The sequence below is a fragment of the Myripristis murdjan genome, chromosome 6 (assembly GCF_902150065.1).
Source record: "Myripristis murdjan chromosome 6, fMyrMur1.1, whole genome shotgun sequence".
Taxonomy (NCBI): domain Eukaryota; kingdom Metazoa; phylum Chordata; class Actinopteri; order Holocentriformes; family Holocentridae; genus Myripristis; species Myripristis murdjan.
Window position 1 is genome coordinate 16,598,725 of NC_043985.1, and position 20,601 is coordinate 16,619,325.

Consider the following 20,601-nt stretch of genomic DNA (forward strand, 5'->3'; position numbering starts at 1 on the left):
TGGTTGGGGGAGCTGAGCCCTTCGTAGCGCAGGCTGTTGTGAGAGAAACACTGAATTATGCATCTGAGGAGGGAGGAGAGGGTGGCTGCTGGCTCCAACACCACCCCCTCCTCCTTCACCTCCTCTGCCATTCACTGACAGATAGATGAGGGCATCAAGATGAAGTTTCACAGGAGGTCACTGCCACAGACTCAGGACTGATAGACACTGTGGGGCGTGTCTCTCTTTCCCCTGTTTTCTGCATCATTTCACAGAATTGGGGGAAATGTCACTCTCCGCCCTCTCATCCGACTGTGTGGGTGGTTGTGGTCGGAGGGGTTGCGGGGGGTAGGGGCATCCGGTTGCCTCTGGCCAAGACGTGCGCTCGTTGACACATTGATGACACATTTGTGCCTCTGAAATCAGCCATGGGTGGTTATGAGGTCTGCAACATTGATTCTCAGGGCTAGAGGACCATCTCCTGCCATACCTATGATGAGCTATGGGGTCAGAAGGTCATATACCCTTAGCTGCTTTCCCTCTCTCCAAAAAAATCAATTCCTTATTAGAACTTCATCCCGATCAGAGAGGGAATGGAATAGCATTAAAATGAAGACAGAAGATGGTAACCTTTGTCAGATACGATTATGGATGTTCTCTCTTGTTTTCCTCTTATTGTTACGGAGGTATTTCAACAGTTCAGCCACTCTTTCATTAGCTGGGCTAGCGCTTTTCCTCCTCCTCATTCGAACCTCCTTGCTCCCTGTCTCTTGACAGTTCATTGCCAGGCTGTTAGTTCTATTTCTGTCCATTGCCGCGGGCTATACATTCTGCATATTGTACATGTACAGATGAAGCCCACATATGAAACACCTGCTTTCTACTTGTACTAGTATATTAAGTGTAACATTAAGATTTTTTTCCACTGCAATTAACTATGCATATATAGTTTCTTGGTTATGTGCAGTACTAATCACTTCAATATCTTCCAGGATTATTAGAGTGTAGCATAAGTTGCATGTGTGGCTTAACCATACCAGTGATTGCTTGCTTTGCTGTTATACTTCATGCTCTTGATGTTTCATGGTTTGTCCACCCAGTTCTCATGACAGGTGCCTTCTAAATCTCATTCCTGATGTCCTCGAACACTGCTGCTGTTTACCAGAAGAGACAAGAGCAGCGCCTCTGCTTAGATGGGTTTGACAGAGAGGGGGCATTACAGACAGAGGCAGTATCCCTAACGCATCCTTCTGATTGTCATAACTAGCCAAGGCCTGTGGCAGAAAACATCCTCCTGCCTTCAATTTGACTCCTGAAACTAGAGCAGCAGGCCCCTCCCTGTCCCTGTCCTCCAGCCTACCTCTCTTCTGCTGATGGATGGCTGGCAGTAAGCAATAAGCAGGCCAAGGCTGCTAGAGACCACACACATGCAATAAAAGCAACTGAAATTAGATTAGAGTGCCAAATAGCCACAGTATAAGACCTTCTATTAAGTGTCATTAATCCGCAGTTTAATATAATACATCAAAAATACAGGTGATGATAGAGAAAATCCACAACTTTATTTTCCAGACCAACATATCATTTTTTTTCTAACTGGTTTCTCTTGGGCATTATAATGCTATGTTTATATTTTGTAATCTATAAAGACAGTATTTGACATAAAGGCCTGCATGTTTGTATATGATATTGGCATGATATTGGTATAACTCTTTTCAAGACCTTGTGTAGTGTTTTATTTGGAGATGCATGTGCTTCACTCTACATCTGGTTCATAATTTCTGGTGTCTTGTAAGATCAGGCAGGTTGGACATAATTATCATGCATGACACAATCATAACACCAGTCAATCAATTAATCAGTGTATGTATGTATGTGTGTGGGTGTGTATATAAATGTACATGTATACACACACACACACACACACACACACACACACATACATATACATATATACATATAAATATACACACTTATACACACACACACACACACACACACACACACACACACACACACAAACACATAGATATATATAATATCCATGTGGAAAGAGCGACTGAACATTCATTCAGTCACTCATTCATTCATTCTTCACATTCATTCTTATTTATTTATTTATATATACATATGAAGGCATTAACCTCCCATTTGGGATTATGCAAGGTCATAAAGGGAGGGGCATCAGAACAGTATACATTAAATCAATTTGGCCGAGGTGTATTTATGAGCTACTAGCAGCTAAGACCAATCTGCAGACACAAACAAGTAAATGAGTGTATAAATATAGATGACATGCTCCAGGCTTATGGCAGGGATATACGACCCCCTCGGGCTGCCGGTCCCTCTCCGCCTCTTCCCCCACCCTGAGCTCTTAGACGCATATATGTATGGAACTGAGACTGAGGGGGCAGGCATTGGAGCTTGGCTTTTCGAGGAGCCAGATTTATGATCGGGATAACCAGATGAGGGCAGACCAGCCTGTCGCATCCAGAGGTATATTCTCAGAAAGCTTGGTTTCAATCCCTCTGCACTACAGTTGTAAAATGCATCACCTGCAAGCTACTTTCCTTGCCTCATGTAGCTCGTCTCTTGTCTGACACACAATACTGTCTGAGCTGATGCGTGGCATGCAGTTATCATGGAAATATGTTCTATAATTTTCTGCATCTCACCTAGCCATAAATCAGCTTCACTAGCTGGAGATATAAAACATCAAAGAGAAAACCTGCGGGGGAGAGAGAGAAATACAAACACATACTCTTGCATACATATACACAAACACATACATACGCAGCCTCTTCTTTTACCCGTTTCACACCACATGACCACATGATATGCACACACCCACTCTCCACCTGCCTCTCTCCTGTCACAGTATATGAGTTGCTGGCTGCTGAGACCCCCATAACCTCGATCGTATGCATCATATACGTGTGAACCAGACCCAATGTATGGCTGCGACTTGCGCTTGACGAGGGGTTGTTACCATTTCACAGAGCTGACCTTGACCTGACAGCTGTTTGAAGTGCTGACAGGTTGCAGAGCGCGCTCAGTGGCTCAGGTGAGAGAGGGTGAGGAAGGGTGAGGGAGGAAGACGTGGTGGGTTGGAGATGTGGTACCGAGCTCTAACAGGTTTGCCTGATGCATAACAAATTCCCACCAGCCTACAGACAATGTTCACCCGAAGCTTTGGAATTCAAATTATTCCAGGTATTTGCTGAATATGATTATCTCGCTCGTTCCTGGGCTGGAACTGTGTCCTCTCCAATAAACATCCATATCAGCCTTATTCCCTCGTTCTTTCTGCTCTGCAACAGTGTTTCTGTGCTTTCTCACTCTCTTTTTCTCTCCCCCCTACCTGGTTCTAATCTACCAGTTTCCTCAAAGGGTTGAATGTGCGTAGGTTTGAGACACTGTGGTCAATGATGCTTTCAATGAGTCGTCTGCTCCCTCTAGCCTGTCACTCCATCTATCTCCATCTCCTTTGTACTTGGCCCTTCCCCTCCTCTCCACCTCTCCATATCAGAGGCCACAGGGCTTTGCGCCCCCATTTTCTCTCCCTGTCTCGCATCATCTCGTGACTCGGAGTGTTGTGTCCTGCTAAAAGTTTACGAGTTCGTATCGTTGAGAAATGACTGATGATACATTTTTCATGTGGAGCATTAAAAATTCAAAAGATCCGTTCCCCCTTCTTTATTCTGAGACTCAAGGAAAAAAAACAAGCCTCAATAATGGATGAGAGAAAGGTTTGCTAAGAAAAGAGAGCTAGTGTGGTGCGATTGAGCTGAGGGGAAAGAAGAGGGAGAGAGGGACAAGGGGAATGGAGAGAAAATGGATGGATGGATAGCCTGGGAAGAATGCAGACAGATTAAGGGTAAACAAGAGCTGCTGACCAATGGGTTGATAGATTGGGAGAGGAAAAGAAAGGAAAGAAAAAGGGAAGGAGGGAGTTAACAGGTCTGGATCCATATGTGTGAGTGTGTTGAAGGTGATCTGACCTGGTGTAGTGGAACATTTCTCCCCCAGATGCAACCTTTGTCCATGCGTATACACAGCTGGCTGCTCCTGGTGCTCTGCTCTTATTCAGTCACGCACCGCAAACGCAGCTTGGCCTGGCTCAGTCACAATGCCAGACCTTTATTAAACACACACACATACACACACACGCACACAAGCAGCTCTCAGCACCTCACTGTTTCAAGACATATATTTGTCACCATAAAAGAGCATTCATTGTTCAGGAGCCTGTGTGCCACAAGAAAATGTGAAACCCATTGGAATTCCCCATTGTCAACATTCCTGCAGGCTCAACACTGCTAATGTCAGAGTCTGGTTACACACTATTAAGGAATTAGGGATGGAGACACGTCACTATTCCATTCCAGAAAAGTGCAGCAATGACCAGCCCTAGAACCTATTTTATAGGTTTCCACTTCTGTGAATGTGTATCACAAGTAAAATACGGTTCCAAACATAAGCTCACAAACTAAATGTACATGAAGACTTCCTTCCCAGGCTTTTTGACCAACAAATTTTGTGCAGAAAAACACTGACATTCATTGTTTGCTGCTACAGTAATGGAAAGGAGGTTATGCTATAAAACACTAAAAATGGCACACAAGGGGCAACAACAAAGAGACAATATAAAACTCGTACATTACAGTGTCACAGAAAAAGCCTACAGTTAATCTAGTAAATCTTGACATTTTGCACATGTAAAATGTATGCCTATGGAGTGTCATTTTACACCGGCACTCTTGTGCTTAGTACCTATAATACAGCTGCTGGGGTGATCAAGGCCTCTCTCAGTCTGCCATCTAGTGGTGAATCACAGGGCATACATTCCTTATACCAGCAGCAAAGCTATCAAAGAGATAAAGGTCTCCAACATTAAATTATTTTAATTCTTTGCAAACATATAGACTCACAGAAGAGCTAACAGGACGCAATAGACTTATGGAAGTGGCTTCTTCTGTGCTATTTGAAAGCCTTTAATTTGTCTTAAATGGCAACAAACTCCTCAGGGTAGAGAAATAGAAAAGCAGGTCAGTGTGCAAGACATGGCTGGATGTAACAGTGGTAGGATTTACATTGATCAGCTGGGACAAGTGAAGAGACAAGGCCTTTGCTTGGCTGCTAATGTAGACTAATCCTCTTCCAAGATATACAGTACAGGCCAAAAGTTTGGACACACCTTCTCATTCAATGCGTTTTCTTTAGTTTCATGACTATTTACATTGTAGATTCTCACTGAAGGAATCAAAACTATGAATGAACACATGTGGAGTTACGTACTTAACAAAAAAAGTGAAATAACTGAAAACATGTTTTATATTCTAGTTTCTTCAAAATAGCCACCCTTTGCTCTGATTACTGCTTTGCACACTCTTGGCATTCTCTCCATGAGCTTCAAGAAGTAGTCACCTGAAATGGTTTTCACTTCACAGGTGTGCCTTATCAGGGTTAATTAGTGGAATTTCTTGCTTTATCAATGGGGTTGGGACCATCAGTTGTGTTGTGCAGAAGTCAGGTTACTACACAGCCGACAGCCCTATTGGACAACTGTTAAAATTCATATTATGGCAAGAACCAATCAGCTAACTAAAGAAAAGAGTGGCCATCATTACTTTAAGAAATGAAGGTCAGTCAGTCTGGAAAATTGCAAAAACTTTAAATGTGTCCCAAAGTGGAGTCGCAAAAACCATCAAGCACTACAACGAAACTGGCACACATGAGGACCGACCCAGGAAAGAAAGACCAAGAGTCACCTCTGCTTCTGAGGACAAGTTCATCCAAGTCACCAGCCTCAGAAATCGCAAGTTAACAGCAGCTCAGATCAGAGACCAGATAAATGCCACACAGAGTTCTAGCAGCAGACCCATCTCTAGAACAACTGTTAAGAGGAGACTGCGTGAATCAGGCCTTCATGGTCAAATAGCTGCTAGGAAACCACTGCTAAGGAGAGGCAACAAGCAGAAGAGATTTGTTTGGGCCAAGAAACACAAGGAATGGACATTAGACCAGTGGAAATCTGTGCTTTGGTCTGATGAGTCCAAATTTGAGATCTTTGGTTCCAACCGCCGTGTCTTTGTGAGACGCAGAAAAGGTGAACGGATGGATTCCACATGCCTGGTTCCCACTGTGAAGCATGGAGGAGGAGGTGTGATGGTGTGGGGGTGTTTTGCTGGTGACACTGTTGGGGATTTATTCAAAATCGAAGGCACACTGAACCAGCATGGCTACCACAGCATCCTGCAGCGACATGCCATCCCATCTGGTTTGCGTTTAGTTGGACGATCATTTATTTTTCAACAGGACAATGACCCCAAACACACCTCCAGGCTGTGTAAGGGCTATTTGACCAAGAAGGAGAGTGATGGAGTGCTGCGGCAGATGACCTGGCCTCCACAGTCACCGGACCTGAACCCAATCCAGATGGTTTGGGGTGAGCTGGACCGCAGAGTGAAGGCAAAGGGGCCAACAAGTGCTAAACACCTCTGGGAACTCCTTCAAGACTGTTGGAAAACCATTTCAGGTGACTACCTCTTGAAGCTCATCGAGAGAATGCCAAGAGTGTGCAAAGCAGTAATCAGAGCAAAGGGTGGCTATTTTGAAGAAACTAGAATATAAAACATGTTTTCAGTTATTTCACCTTTTTTTGTTAAGTACATAACTCCACATGTGTTCATTCATAGTTTTGATTCCTTCAGTTAGAATCTACAATGTAAATAGTCATGAAAATAAAGAAAACGCATTGAATGAGAAGGTGTGTCCAAACTTTTGGCCTGTACTGTATGTACACATGCACACTTATTCATGGAAATGCCTACTCAAAATCTCTCTCTCTCTCTCTCTCTCTCAACCACATTGCACTACCAGCCTCATTAGTATGGTGCACAGTGTTTATCAGTCTAATGAGAGCGGTGTAAACATGTCTATCAGAGACAGACAGTCAAGGGTCAGAGCTAAGAAAGCAGAGACAGAACAGGCACCCAAATCCTCCCCAAAAATCCAAGAAGTCAGTGTAGCAGATACCAGATATGTCAACACACAGGGCTACTACACTGGTCCGTGTCATGATATGAGTACATTTTGGAGAGGTTTCATGCATTAAATATCATTCAGTGAATCTACTTACCAATAACACGCGAGGCAAAAAGAGAGCTTGGTTACCACCTATTGCTTTTATTCGATATGTTTCACAACTACACAATTAGCAACTTTGTAAAAACAAAAGACAAGGCTGTGCAGGAACTGTTTATCTAATAGAGCCACTGACTACACCATTTGTCAGTTCTGGCTTACAAAACACTGCAGATAATGCTGGTAAAGCATGGATGACCCCGACACTTTTATACACATGGAGAGACACATGGAGACACAAATACACGCACATTCCACCTCTATAATTAACAAATTCCAACACCAACCGGCATCAGACAACACAGTGCTCCAGCCAGTATTCACCAACCCTTCTCATTGTGTTGATTTTGCCCCCCTCTCCAGCTTTCATTTTGGTGCTTTATCTTTTGTTTACTGGTGGGTTTTATTCTCAGTGGCTCAGAAAAACAAAGCGTTGGCAGCAGCTCAGTTTGATCTGCAGTCGTGGATGAAAAGAGCCAGTGGGGGGAAACAAGGGCATTTTGGAAATCTAAAAACACTGCCATGTAATTACAATGAAAATACATAAATATGAGTCCTCCTGACAGCGAGGGAAAGCGCCAGTGTCAGCATTGTGATGGTAAACAGTCAGTGAGGGAGTGTTTGTGTGACACAGTGGGGGTCACCTCTACAATAGGCCAGCCTGAGTTTCAACTGGGAAAAAACAAGTCCGGAAACTTCCTCACAATCTGAGCAGTCAGTCTGTCGTTGTAGCTGTGAGCTGGATCTCAGCAGGCTAGAGACGATTTAGCATCAACGCCACCACAAGGATTGTGATGGATTTGTCAGATATTTTCAGTGAATGCTTTCACTCATACGACAAATGAAAACGATCCATGGACGACCATACATTAAACAAAAACTGATGCCCATGCCCACTCCTCAGATCTGACCCTTTCACCTATAGTTATTCCGCATTTTCTGATGTTCCTATTGAAAACACTACAACACCCAACATGCACTGCCCAGCTTCTTTTCCCATGACCCATTTAGATTGTTTCACAACACTGATCAAGTGAAAAGGTTTTAAAGTATAAGTGATTGCAATGCTTAGTAGAGATGATAACAAAACTACAGCCAAGGTATCAAAAGAAATCATTTAACAATATTTTTGCACGGTGGAACTCATGGCAGCACAGCGATTTGCCTCCTGTCTCCACTGGCAAATGATTCAAGCACTTACTCCCAGCTCTACTTGAAATGAACAACCAATGGTGACGTACAATGATACAGTCGCTGCCTGTGTGGGCGTATGGTTACAGCACCAGTCACCTGGGGAACGAGGCTGTTCTGCCGGGAGTTTTCACCAGAAGCTTTCCCTCCACTGCAGCTGCTCCTCCTCCACTTCAAGATGCCAAGTTTATCTACGCTGTATTTAGGTGGCAAGGAATTTGTGACTCCAAAAGAAAAAAAAACTAACTTTCATCTGTGCTCCATGGTATCAATATTCTCTTTTGTTTTGTAGAGTTGCTTGCCTCCACCATATGTGAGCAAAACAAAGTTGCTGTGCACCCCTTTGATGTGATTGGTTCAGACCAAGGAGCTGTAGTTCGACAAGATCTCTGCCAACCCCTGGTGACACAATTTACATCATCCGGCAGAAAAAATCCTGTTTTTCACAGCTACTGGGACAAGCACTCAAGACAAACATGATATTCATAAGTTGTATGTGTTTTTACACATGTAACAACCACAAAAGATTAAATGAGTTTGGGTTGAAAACTGGTGAAATATTCCTTTAAATGCTGGTCAACAAAAGGGCAAACCCACATAGTTCTGCCATCCACCAGCACAGAGCACAAAGTCAGTTTCAGAAAAGTGTTTATACAACAGAACAGGCCTAGAGATCACAAACAGGCACTAGTCCCAGCACAAAAAAAGATAAGAAACACTTTTGGCCATATTAAAAAAGTAATGAGTAAACAACAGGAGTGAAACTTCGAAAACACATAATCGCTCAATTACAACAGAGGAAAAAGGCATCTGGGAAATAGAGAGAGAAAGTGAGACAGACTGAGGAAGGGAGGAAAAGAGAGAGGAGACGCTTATCGAGAGCGGCGCCGTTGAGGGTTGACATTTCAGAAAGAACTGTGCAGTCCCAAATCAGCAGTCCACAAAGTCAGTCACGACCAGTACGTGCACATACAAACACAATCATTTACTGAAGTGCATGCGTGTACGGGCACGTACACACATACCCTACCCAGAAAAGACCAACCTCCCAAAGAGCCATGCTTATCTCAACACACCCAGGCATTCTGTCTTTGGCATTGATTCTCACACTCTTTCTCTCAAACACACACACACACACACACACACACATGCGCGCACGCACACACACACACACACACACGCATACACGCAAGCACGCATGCACGCACGCATACACCTACACACACTCACAAGCCCAGCAATCACCAATAACCTATACTTTCTTTCCAGCCAAGTGGATGTTAACTGGTTATCTTTTATCCCAACATTTGATGAGGCAAATCTCTCTCATCCTCTACCAGCCATTCTTCCTCTTCAACTCTCACAGGCACCAATCCCCCCCTTTGTCCCAGCATTCCCTCTAAAATCCCCCACTTCTACTGGCAAGCACTGACCAATTCACTGTCATGCCACACTCTCCATCCTTCCTTCTCCCAGGCCTCATTCGAGTTCCTTGCTATTCATGCCTTGTTCTTTTGAAACAGTCTTGAACTACTCCCAGGCAAATATAACAGTACTTTCCTCACAAGGCGAAACCAGAGAGGAGTGACTTAGTGACATCCTATGACAAAGCTTTTTAAAGTCAGAATTCTAGTTGTTATGGGAAGGATCCCAGAGTAGTATTTAAAAGTTTGGTTGTGACCTTGTCATATAGTTCACACTGACTTTAATTGGCCTGCACTGCTAGCCAGAATGATGCAGTACAACAGAACTCTACAAGACTGTCACAAGACTAGCAGTGCCATTTCCCAAATCATTTCCATTCGACTATCTTTCCACACAGCAGCAGGCTTAGCGAGGGCTATATGGTCCAGAGGGCACGGAGTATGAGAAGCTTGGCCTTTGTATCTGGGCCACGACACACACAGGGATCAGACGATAGATTACAAGAGATTAGTGACATCATAATTCGTCTTCCACTGCATTTTGGCCTTTTTTGCGCAGCTGCATGTTAGACTTCCAATTTAGGAAACATTATTGCATTAGGTTAAGTCTTTTGGGCATCTCTGATATACTATATCTTTGATTGTGATAAATATTTCTGGACTCCTGGTGCATTAACAAAAATGGTTTAGATTTCTTGGAATATTGTATGGCCTCCAGAGTGCCAAGCCATAGCTGCTTGTACTACAGTCTAAGATTAGCCTATACCGACCCTTGCTGGCCATGTGGAGTACTGCAAATCTGTCCACTTGAGAGTATTTCTACAACATGTGGAAACTGTAGGATCTTAGATATTGTTGCCCACAGGATAATACTGATAATGCAATAAGCTTAGTAATGTAATTAAGTTCATTACAATTAAGCTACAGTGTGCAAGGATATTGTGTAAACACATTAAGGTTATTAAAACTTATAACTTTCATTTCAACATTAAAATTAGAGAGTGTACAAATACACTATACAAAGGGAAGTACAATTTCATACCCCTTATAGCATTGTTTGTAAATATAAAGTAGGTTGATTAAAGGTCAAACAACAGACAAAACCTGAGTCTCTCTGAAATGGTAGAATAGCACCATCTACAGGCAAAAACAGAAAGTTACTGGACTGGAGGCAGCCATGGTGCTGGCCTTTGCATCAAATCAGAGCATATTGACTGCAGCGTAAGTGACTTCACCCAGTGATCCTTTATTATGAGCAAATGAGCAAAAGCTTAGCTGTTCAAAACATTGCTGTGAAGTAGTGGTTAAAGTACATGCCTGCAGTGCCTGAAGTCCCTGAGCCTGTTTTGACCTAGTGTTGTCAATTAAAGGGATCATACTTAAAGTATAATTATTTTTGGAATACTTCTTTAAAACATAAAGAAGAATTATGTCATCGTGATTGTGACTGTGATACAAATATAGCCTACCAAAACTATAAAAAGTCTTGTGGGACTAGTTAGACTTAATTTGTTTGACAGTTTTTAGCTTCAGAATTGAATTGGTACTGGTGCACAATATGCTTCTCTCATTTGGGCTGATAACCTCACAAAAGGACAGAGATGTAGCAGGTATTGTTGGTTTTTTTTTTTTTTTTTTAAGCTTTTAACTTGGTGGAGTGGTCCTGTATTGAAAAATAAGAGAACCATGTTGGAGGGCTCCTCCGCATACGTCTTTATTTTTCAGCATGAAGACCACCTCAGTTAGGCACTGCTTTTACCACAGCTTTGCTTGCTGAAAGAGGTCAATAACTTTATAGAAAATAATGATTACAATTTATTGTTGTTGATACCCCCTCTGCACCCCTACTGGCCTTGTGAGGGCAGTACAAGAGTCTTTGGGTGGTGCATTGGCTAAATTGAGTAGCCTGTCTCCAGAGGGAGACACACTCATGAGACTGGTGCTCACCATATTCTCTTTTGTGCTTTGCTTTTTGTACTCCTCCTCCCTAGATTTTAACTTTTTTTTTTTTTTTTTGTAAAACAGCTACTTTTTCAGACTCTGATGTCTGTCTCCACATTATGTTGTGGCTCACGAGCCAGGGTTTACTGGCCTACATGCTAGAAGTGTATAAGATGTATATATACCACAAGTACTTAGCCATGCAGTCTGCCTTTACAAACATTTGTGAAAGAATGGGTCGTTCTAAAGAGCTCACTGAATTCCAGCGTTGTACTGTAATAGTAATGTAATAGGATGCCACTGCTGCAACAAGTCAGTTCATAAAATTTCCTCCCACCTAGATATTCCACAATCAACTGTAAGTGGTATTATTGCAAAGTGGAAGCATTTAGCAACCACAGCAACTCAGCCACCAAGTGGCAGATCACACAAAGTTACAGAGCGGGGTCACTGAGTGCTGAGGCACATAGTGCATAAAAGTGGTCAACGCTCTGCTGACTCAATAACTGCAGAGCTCCAAACCTCCTCTGGCATCAACATCAGCACAAAAACTGTGCGCTGGGAGCTTCATGGCAGGGGTTTCCATGACCCATGCTTGCATGCAGCTACATGCAAGCCTTACATCACCAAGCACAATGCCAAGCGTCAAATGGAGCGGTGTAAAGCGCATCGCCACTGGACTGGAGCGGTGGAAACATGTTCTATGAAGTGACCAATAACACAATGTCTGGCAATCTGATGGATGAATCTGGGTTTGGTGAATGTCAGGACAACATTTCCTGTCTGACTGCATTGTGCCAACTGTAAGGTTTGGTGGAGGTGGGATAATGCTACGGGTTTGTTTTTCTGGAGTTGGCCTCAGGCCCTTAGTTCCAGTGATGGGAAATCTTAATGCTTCAGCTTACCAAGACATTTTAGACAATTCTACACATCCAACTTTGTGGGGACAGTTTGGGGAAGGCCCTTTTCTGTTCCAGCATGACTGTGCCCAAGTGCACAAAGCAAGCTCCATAAAGGCATGGTTGGATGAGTTTGGTGTGGAAGAACTTGACTGGCCCACACAGAGCCCTGATCTCAACCCCATTCAACACCTTTAGGATGAACTAGAACAGAGATTGCAAGCCAGGCCCTCTCATCCAACATCAGTGTCTGATCCCTTCTGGATGAATGGGCAAAAATTCCCACAGACACACACCAAAGTCGTGTAGAGAGCCTTCACAGAAGAGTAGAAGCTGTTCTAGCTGCAAAACTCCATATTAATGCCCATGGATTTAGAATGGGATGTAGGAAAAAATATACTGAGGAAAATATACTCGAGTCAACTGCAAGATGGTCTGAGTTCCTGATTGCAGACTCTTTCTGCATATTTCCCTGCTTGATGTGGATCCAGCAAAAATAGGAGCAATTCATAAACTAGAGCACATTTAAGACTATGTTATATCAGTCGCCCTAAATGCATTAAGAAGTTAAGTTGCAGAGTCAGTATTGTGCTAATTTAATCTAAATATAGGCTAAATAAATGAACTTGGATGAAGTAAAGCCTACTGTGAAAAATTCACTATGCAGTCTGTCCTTGGCTAAAGTTGAGGAATCACCTGTCCAGACTGGGCATTACAGTGCTCCACTGAGATTGCTACTGAGGATCTCTCTCTCCCATCTCATAGTAATAAAGACACTGACTTTACAGTGTTAGAATTACAAACTGTCCATCGTCAATGCATTGCTTATTGTTTCAGTAAAGAGATAAAACTCCACTCAAAACAAGAAGCATCCCTGGTCCTTGATCCCCAGATGGTCCAAATTTAAGAACGACAGCTTCTTTACACTGCCAGGGTCTTTTCAATTTAATTAGACATGGCTGCTAAAGCATAGCAGCCGTAGCAGAAAATCATCTTTACAAGTGCACTCTTTTTGTTGATCAACCCACAGAGCTGGAGCTTTGCGGTGGAGAGGCATCAGAGGGTGCTGGTGAGTCATTACCTTTTACAAAGAGAGAGTCTAATTTCATAACAAGTCTCCTCTAAGTCTGAGAAAAATCACTAAGTTTAAAAAGATGCTTACTTGTGTGTGGACCACACAGTAAGAAACAAATTTCAAATATTACTTTTAGGGGAATAGTGACCCAAAGTGGACAAAGGGATAGAGGCTTTTCAGCTAATCCCGCAATGACAACGCTGACATTGAAAAAATATTGCTAGTGGATATTAGCAACATTTGAATAGCCCCTGTTAGTGTTGCTACATGATAATACAGAGCAGGAGAAAGAGGATATGAACTACTTACAGCTTTAAGCATTCTGTGTGATATTCAACATTTATTCCTCTTTTGGACAGAGATCTCAGGTGTTCTTCCTGGCATCTTCTGGAGCCACTCTCCCAGTTTGAGGGTAACAGCCCTGAGAGCGTCTATGTTTTCTGCCATAGGGTGTGTGTATAGTGTGTGTGTGTGTGTGTGTGTGTGTGTGTAATATACAATAGCATATATAATATAATTATTTAAAGTTTATGTTTGCTTTTTTTTTTTTTTTTTTTTTACAAGATGGGTGGGGTGTACTATGCCAGAATAATTCATTCATTCATTCATCTGCATAAGAAGTACACTAAATCCATTTTCATATACATTCCTCTAATTGTATAGACTTTATGGTACTTGGTGTATAAATAAATAAATAAATAAATGATATTGATTACAATTATCAGGGATATTTCACAAAGCAGGATTAAGTTAGCCAGACAACTTGAAGCGTAGTGAAATATCCTCTGAAATGTTGTCTGTTATTAGCAATCATCGTTACGCATGACTGATTCATGTCCCTGAACCTAACATTCATGTTTTGTTTTACAGATTCAAATCATTATCAGCAGGATATAGCATAATCTCTTCCACAGTCATCTGGCTTACCCTCTAATCCTGCTTTGTGGAATACCCCCAGGTCTGGTTTAAAGTAGCACATTTGCTGTCATTAACCAGGCATGCAGATGTGTTCAAATAAAGGCCTACTGTGCTTATACAACTGAAAAATAAAAATGAATTATTTGATATATGCTGAGATTTTTCTTATGTCTCTGGTTAAACAATGGGAAACTGATCCATTGCCCGCATATGCTGGCATTTCATACAATGATGCAGATCTACATTATTACTGAAACAGATGCAGTTTAAACACTGGACTACTTTTCAGAGCATGTTAATCTATCTAATACCATTCCTTCACTGGATGGACAAAATTATGATTATGTGGCTTTGGAAATTATACAAAGGTGTGACTATAGGTTCATTCATTTGTGGGGTGAGAAGGATGATCATCTGCAGTTTTGTGTGTGTGTGTGTGTGTGTGTGTGTGTGTGTGTGTGTGTGTGCGCGTGCGCGCATGCACATGCATGTGCATGCGTGCAAATGTGTGTGAGTGATATTTGCATTTGTCTGTCTGGCAACTTAAACACTGAGAAATGCTCTTTTCTCACAGTGGGACTGACTTAAGATTGCTGACAAATTTAATATTCGGTGGTTTGTGTACACTCTGTAGGCTATTTATGGAAATTATCCCTTTAACCAAATATCTGTTTCAACTTAGTCAGGCCCACTGCCTCCCTCCTCCCACTGCAATGGCTGGAGTCATCTCCATCTGTGCTTTCAAAAATCAGTATTGAACTCTTAAATCCTCCAAATGCAGCCCGTCCATTAATCCATGGACAGTTCTGACCAGTGATATGCAATGTAGCCATCAAGGGAGCAAATTAGAACAGAGTGTCCAGGCCCTGGGCACAGACAGATGCAAAGGGGCCTAAGCAGAAAAAAATATATATATGGTAAGTCCTGCTAAGGACACAACATCATGCTTTGCCCTTGGCCCTGGAAAAAGCCATGGTGACCCGGGCAACGTGGCAAGGAATAATTGGTAATAATCCCTCTAAAACCAGTGTCATGAGTCATCAGAGTGATGTAACCTTAAACTTCAGAGGCACTGCTACACAAATGGTAAATTCAGACTATTTTAATCTGTTTCTATTCACGTGGACATGGTGAAAGTTTTGTAGCTATGCCAATGTAAAGCCTGATAAACCAAACTCAGGACTCATTCTGTGCTTTACTGAGGCTGGAAAGGCAGCAGGATAGAGAATAGTACATTGATGATGCTAGACTTAATTTTGGTAAAACTTTGGTACAGGTAGTAACATTTGTGCACTTGTGTTTTTAAATATCAATATCCATGCTCTATGCTGCAATCACAGCCAACTAGGCTAAATGTTTATTATTTCACAGAAGCTCCATGCATCACTCCTTGCAGCAAAACAGCATATATTTAATGCAGCCGAGCACTGTTGGCTGTATCAGGCTGTAACATGGCAGGTAGCGTAACATGTTGAAACAGGAGGATCGGAGAAGGGGCGTGTGCATAAACTCGGCAGTGAAACTGACTTGGCCGTCTATAAAGCCCCGTTTGCATATAGATTAGGCAACAACTGAAACCTATATGCTCGAGATGAGTTGGAAACTGCAGGGATTTAAGCGAATTGTCATCCTGCTCTAATCCAACCCGCAGTGGGCCTATATTGTGAGACTGAAAACGCAAAACGTTTTATGGTGATGACCGTGTCTTGTGCTGTTTATGGTCTGTTTAAAATCCCATCGGTATTTTTTATGTATTTATTTATTTATTTTACCATTCATTTGCTGTTGACGCAGCGTTAGCCTATAGTCAGGGAAGAGGCTCGGTGACACCGTTTGCACAGACACGCACATCACAGGCTGCCTCATCTAATGCGTCTATGTTCTCTTCCCCTCCCTCTCCGTCTCTCAGCATCACCAGCGGACCGGCGAAGCTGACATACACCGGTGAATAAATTCCTGTTTAACGATCCTGAGAGGCGCTGTCATGTTTATCAGTGGATATTATGCTATGATGATTTGTGAGTAGAGGCCTGTGATGTGTTTTTGGATGCGACCCCCTTCGTAGACATTGTGCATTCTGCTCGTGAGGCTGTTGGTGAACGGCTGGTAGCATATTTTCCACTTGGACTGGCGAGGATATGCGCGCACTGTATGTTGCAGAGGTCTGTGTGAATAATATATATTTAATCTGAGTTTCATCCGAGGTGCTCCAAGGACGTCAGTGAGCGACACGTGCGGCAGCGATGTGCATGTCTGACGGCTAGACTGAGCAAGTGGGAGGGAGCCTGTTTGTCATAGTCGATGAGCTGAGTTTTCAGAGTTATCGGTCAAATCTCGGGTTCAAGCACTCTGATTTAGCTACTCTTTTGGTTCAGCGCCTGGTTTTAGGATGCGACGTAATGACTTGATTGCGCCTGACAGATGTTGTTCTGCTTCTGTTGCAAAGGCATAGATTCTCTGCTTGCTCTCGCTGTTTTTTGGGGATGAATCTTTTAACAGTTTCTGAAGTAAATGATTAGTCTTCGTTTTGCGCGCAGCCATATTGCAACATTCATTTAGAATTCAGGATTACCTACAATGATACCTGGAACTGCCGCATCAATGTTACCATCTGCGGAAGCTGCAAAACTGTACCAGACCAATTACGTCCGCAACTCTCGTGTCATCGGACTTTTATGGGCCATATTTACTATCCTGTTCGGTATCGTTAACGTGACCATCTTCTCACAGCCCTATTGGATTGGCGATGGCGTGGATACGCCACAGGCCGGCTACTTCGGCCTTTTTCACTATTGCATCGGAGACGGAATATCCAGAGAACTGGCCTGCCAAGGTAGCTTCACTGAGTTCTCCGCTATCCCCTCCGGTGCGTTCAAGGCCGCCTCCTTCTTCATTGGGATGTCCATGATGCTAGTTGTCACCTGTATCGGCTGCTTCAGTCTTTTCTTTCTGCTCAGCACGTCCACCGTTTACAAGATTTGTGGCTGGATGCAAGCAGCATCAGGTAAGTGCACTGCTCATGTTAGGCCACTCTACTTTTTTCATATGCTAATGGATCACAAAGTGGGCTCAAGGACCCTTGAAACCATGTTAGAGGGTCTCAGCAATTTCAGTGATAGTTTATTATTGTATTCGTGAAATGTAAGTAGGACGAATGTATAAGAGCAAGCTTTGACCATAGGTTTCACTGTCCTGCTGTTATCTGCCCTAGCTATTATAAAACAGTTATCAAATTCTGCATAAATCACCTAACAACACAAAAAACAGGTGGAGTCCAGGGACAAAATCTTATGAAATGGGTGTCTGAGGGGTCTGCTTCTCTTTGAGGATCCTTGACATGAAAAAAGTGTGGGAACCTTTACACCCTTGTCATAGGTTACATTGGAAATGATGTGTGTTTCTTAAGATTAGTTTATTTGTACTGTGTGACTGCAGCCAAGTCATCCAGATGTCCAACACAGGAACCTCAAACCAACATTGCTGAAGGGACAGTCATGGCAGTGCTGTCCATGGTGCTGAAGAGTTGTTGAGGGGCTGTCAGGTGTCTTGCCCTTCATTTTGCTATTGTCTCTTTCACTAGACAGTTGATTGATACTAGACTATCAAAAAGCTAGTCACTGATAATTGCTTGCTGTTAGTACATTACACCATATTTTCTGCATGCATTTCCATTACTGAAACCTCTCCCCTGATACATAGAAGTGCTTATATTGTATCTTATGTGGCTCAAACACCCTGCAAAGCTCTCTTTTCATAAGACCCAAATGTCAAAAATAGTGGTGCAATATGGATGAGCCATGCACTTTTGTACCATTGTTACAGATCACAAAATACTTTAAAAAGAGATGCAGAATTTACATATTTAACTTAATTACCTTCCTGAAAGTAACAGGCACTTTTGTCAGTTAAAATCCTTGCGCTAAGTTCCATTGTCATCACACAAGTGCTACAGACATGTTTACTCGTGTTTTCATGTTCATGAAGATTATCGTGGTAGCAGCACCAAGGTTGCTGTATCCAGCATTGCGATCTGTCATTAGACTACAGGTCTATGTGTGGGTATGCATGGGGTGCAGTGTCCATAGTGTCATAGAGGTTAGTGGCTCAGCTGCTGGCTGCTTTTCTCACCGCAACAGTAGGATAGGTTCTTCCAATCCAAGTAGAGGCCTCCATCAACTGAGAGCAATCTAAATATTGCCAATGGCCCAGCTGTGCTCATCTGTTCCAGTGGTCGAACCAGTCTGCTTCCTGCTCACAACAAACACAAATGAGGGGATTATTTGGAACAACTCCAGATCGGTGTGTTATCTTGGGCTGAATTAACGCAATAAGCCTGTCTAATGAGGGCACCTCTGGGCTTTGTGGCTCTCCGGCTAAGAGATGAAAGAGGAAGCCAAGAAGAGACCTTGACCACAGCAAGCTGGCACAGGGATGCCTAATGAGCAAGCCTGGCTGTTTAGCACTGTCAAACTTCATTACACTTAGCTCAAGGTTACCCTCATGCTCCCGTCACTTACGAGCAAGTGTGGCCCTGTGGAGGACAGGTGGCCCACTGGCATCTGTAATTGGCCCCTTACTGTTATCTGATGTTTTGATGGGGTGGTACAAGTAATTGTTATGATACTGATACAATGACTGTGAATAGAATGTGTGCGTGTGCTGTGCGTAGGACAGTGTCTGTGAGAGAGAAAGAGGTGAGAGAAAGTGAGAGAGACAGAGTGAGAGAGAGAGAACACAGAGGGTCAGCCACAGTCTGTTGTCACCCATTCTTGGTCCAAGGACATGAGTGACACATGCTCAGTATTCACAGCACCGCTCCCAGCACAGGAGTCTCATTCCATTTACTATCTCCTCCCTGGCTCCAGTCTCTCTCTCTCTGCTTGAACTATTATCACAAGAGCTTTTTTTATTTTTCTACAAGCCCACATTGCACACATAAAATTAATTCTTGAAGTTCTTTCTTTCTTGTTTAATTAATTAATCTTGTATGATAGCACATGACAGTGCACAGTAACACAGCTCCACGCCCCGATGAGTTAAACGACCATTCAGATACACTAACATTTACAACTGAACCAAATCAAGGTCATACGTGTTGGCCAACTATACATGACACGAGTGATATATGATAGCCCTGGTGCTGCTTTCACAAATCCCTCTGAGCTGAGGTCAGAAGGTTGTGGACATATACTCGACAACATGTAGCAAATTCGCTTCATAACAGGCGCACATTTCCAGCCATCTCCAGGGAGGGAGCGCTTTGTGAAGCCCAGGGAAAAAGGCTGAATGTTTGATGAGAGAGTAAGCCACCAGGACACATTAGAAGAGCATCAGTGGGGCGGCTCTCAAAATGTCTACCAGAGCAAACAGAAGTGGAGTGCAGAAGTGCTCCCATGTCCATCCCACCCTAGATGAACTTGCATCCTTCTTTTGCTCTCATCACAAGAGCTATTTCTGTCCATGCATCTGCTCAAGTCCATGGCATGCAGATGCAACTGTTTTTTTTTTTCTTTTTTCTTGTTTTTTTTTTTTCCCCCCACTGAGCTAGGCACGACAAGCTACATGACGCACAAGCCCATCTACCTTATCTCTTTCTGTTACCTTCACACAATTTCACCCTTCTATGCATCTCTCCGCCAACTCTTTTAACCTGCTCATAGTATCTCCCATTCTGCTCTCCTTTCATTCCCTTTTTCCCTTCATCTCCTCTGTCCTCTCCTTCTGTTCAGAGCCTCGTTTTAGTGAGTACAGTATGTGTCCTCCATTTCTCTTTCTCTCTCTCTCTCTCTCTCTCTCTCTCTCTCTCTCTCTCTCTCTCTATCCCTCTTTCTCTCTCTCCTGTAACTGCAGTTCTTCAGCAGTCTGTACACCAATTAACTGAGAAACGCAAAACAAAGCTGGCAGTGCCCTCAGAGGCAACCAGGCTGTGAGGTCAATGATAATTACTTCATCATTTTATACCCTCTCTACAAATTCTGTGTCATGTTAGGAGACTGTTTTTTTCCAGCCTTCTCTCTATTTCATACTG

The 20,601-nt window shown here is 42.9% G+C and overlaps 1 protein-coding gene across 2 annotated transcripts in view; it reads left to right on the forward strand.

Moving 5' to 3' along the window:
* Positions 1-354: 354 nt before the first annotated feature.
* The window catches only part of LOC115360619 (LHFPL tetraspan subfamily member 3 protein-like), a 41,954-nt gene continuing 21,707 nt past the window's right edge, over positions 355-20,601 (forward strand). Inside the window, exons 1-3 of one of the 2 annotated variants that reach the window (XM_030053623.1) lie at positions 355-366; positions 3,598-3,600; positions 16,815-17,577. In XM_030053623.1, coding sequence (XP_029909483.1) covers positions 17,151-17,577 — 427 coding nt within the window. In that variant the 5' untranslated portion in view covers positions 355-366; positions 3,598-3,600; positions 16,815-17,150. Of the gene's footprint in view, positions 367-3,597; positions 3,601-16,447; positions 17,578-20,601 lie in introns of those variants that run through there. The other variant, XM_030053622.1, reaches the window with a different exon arrangement.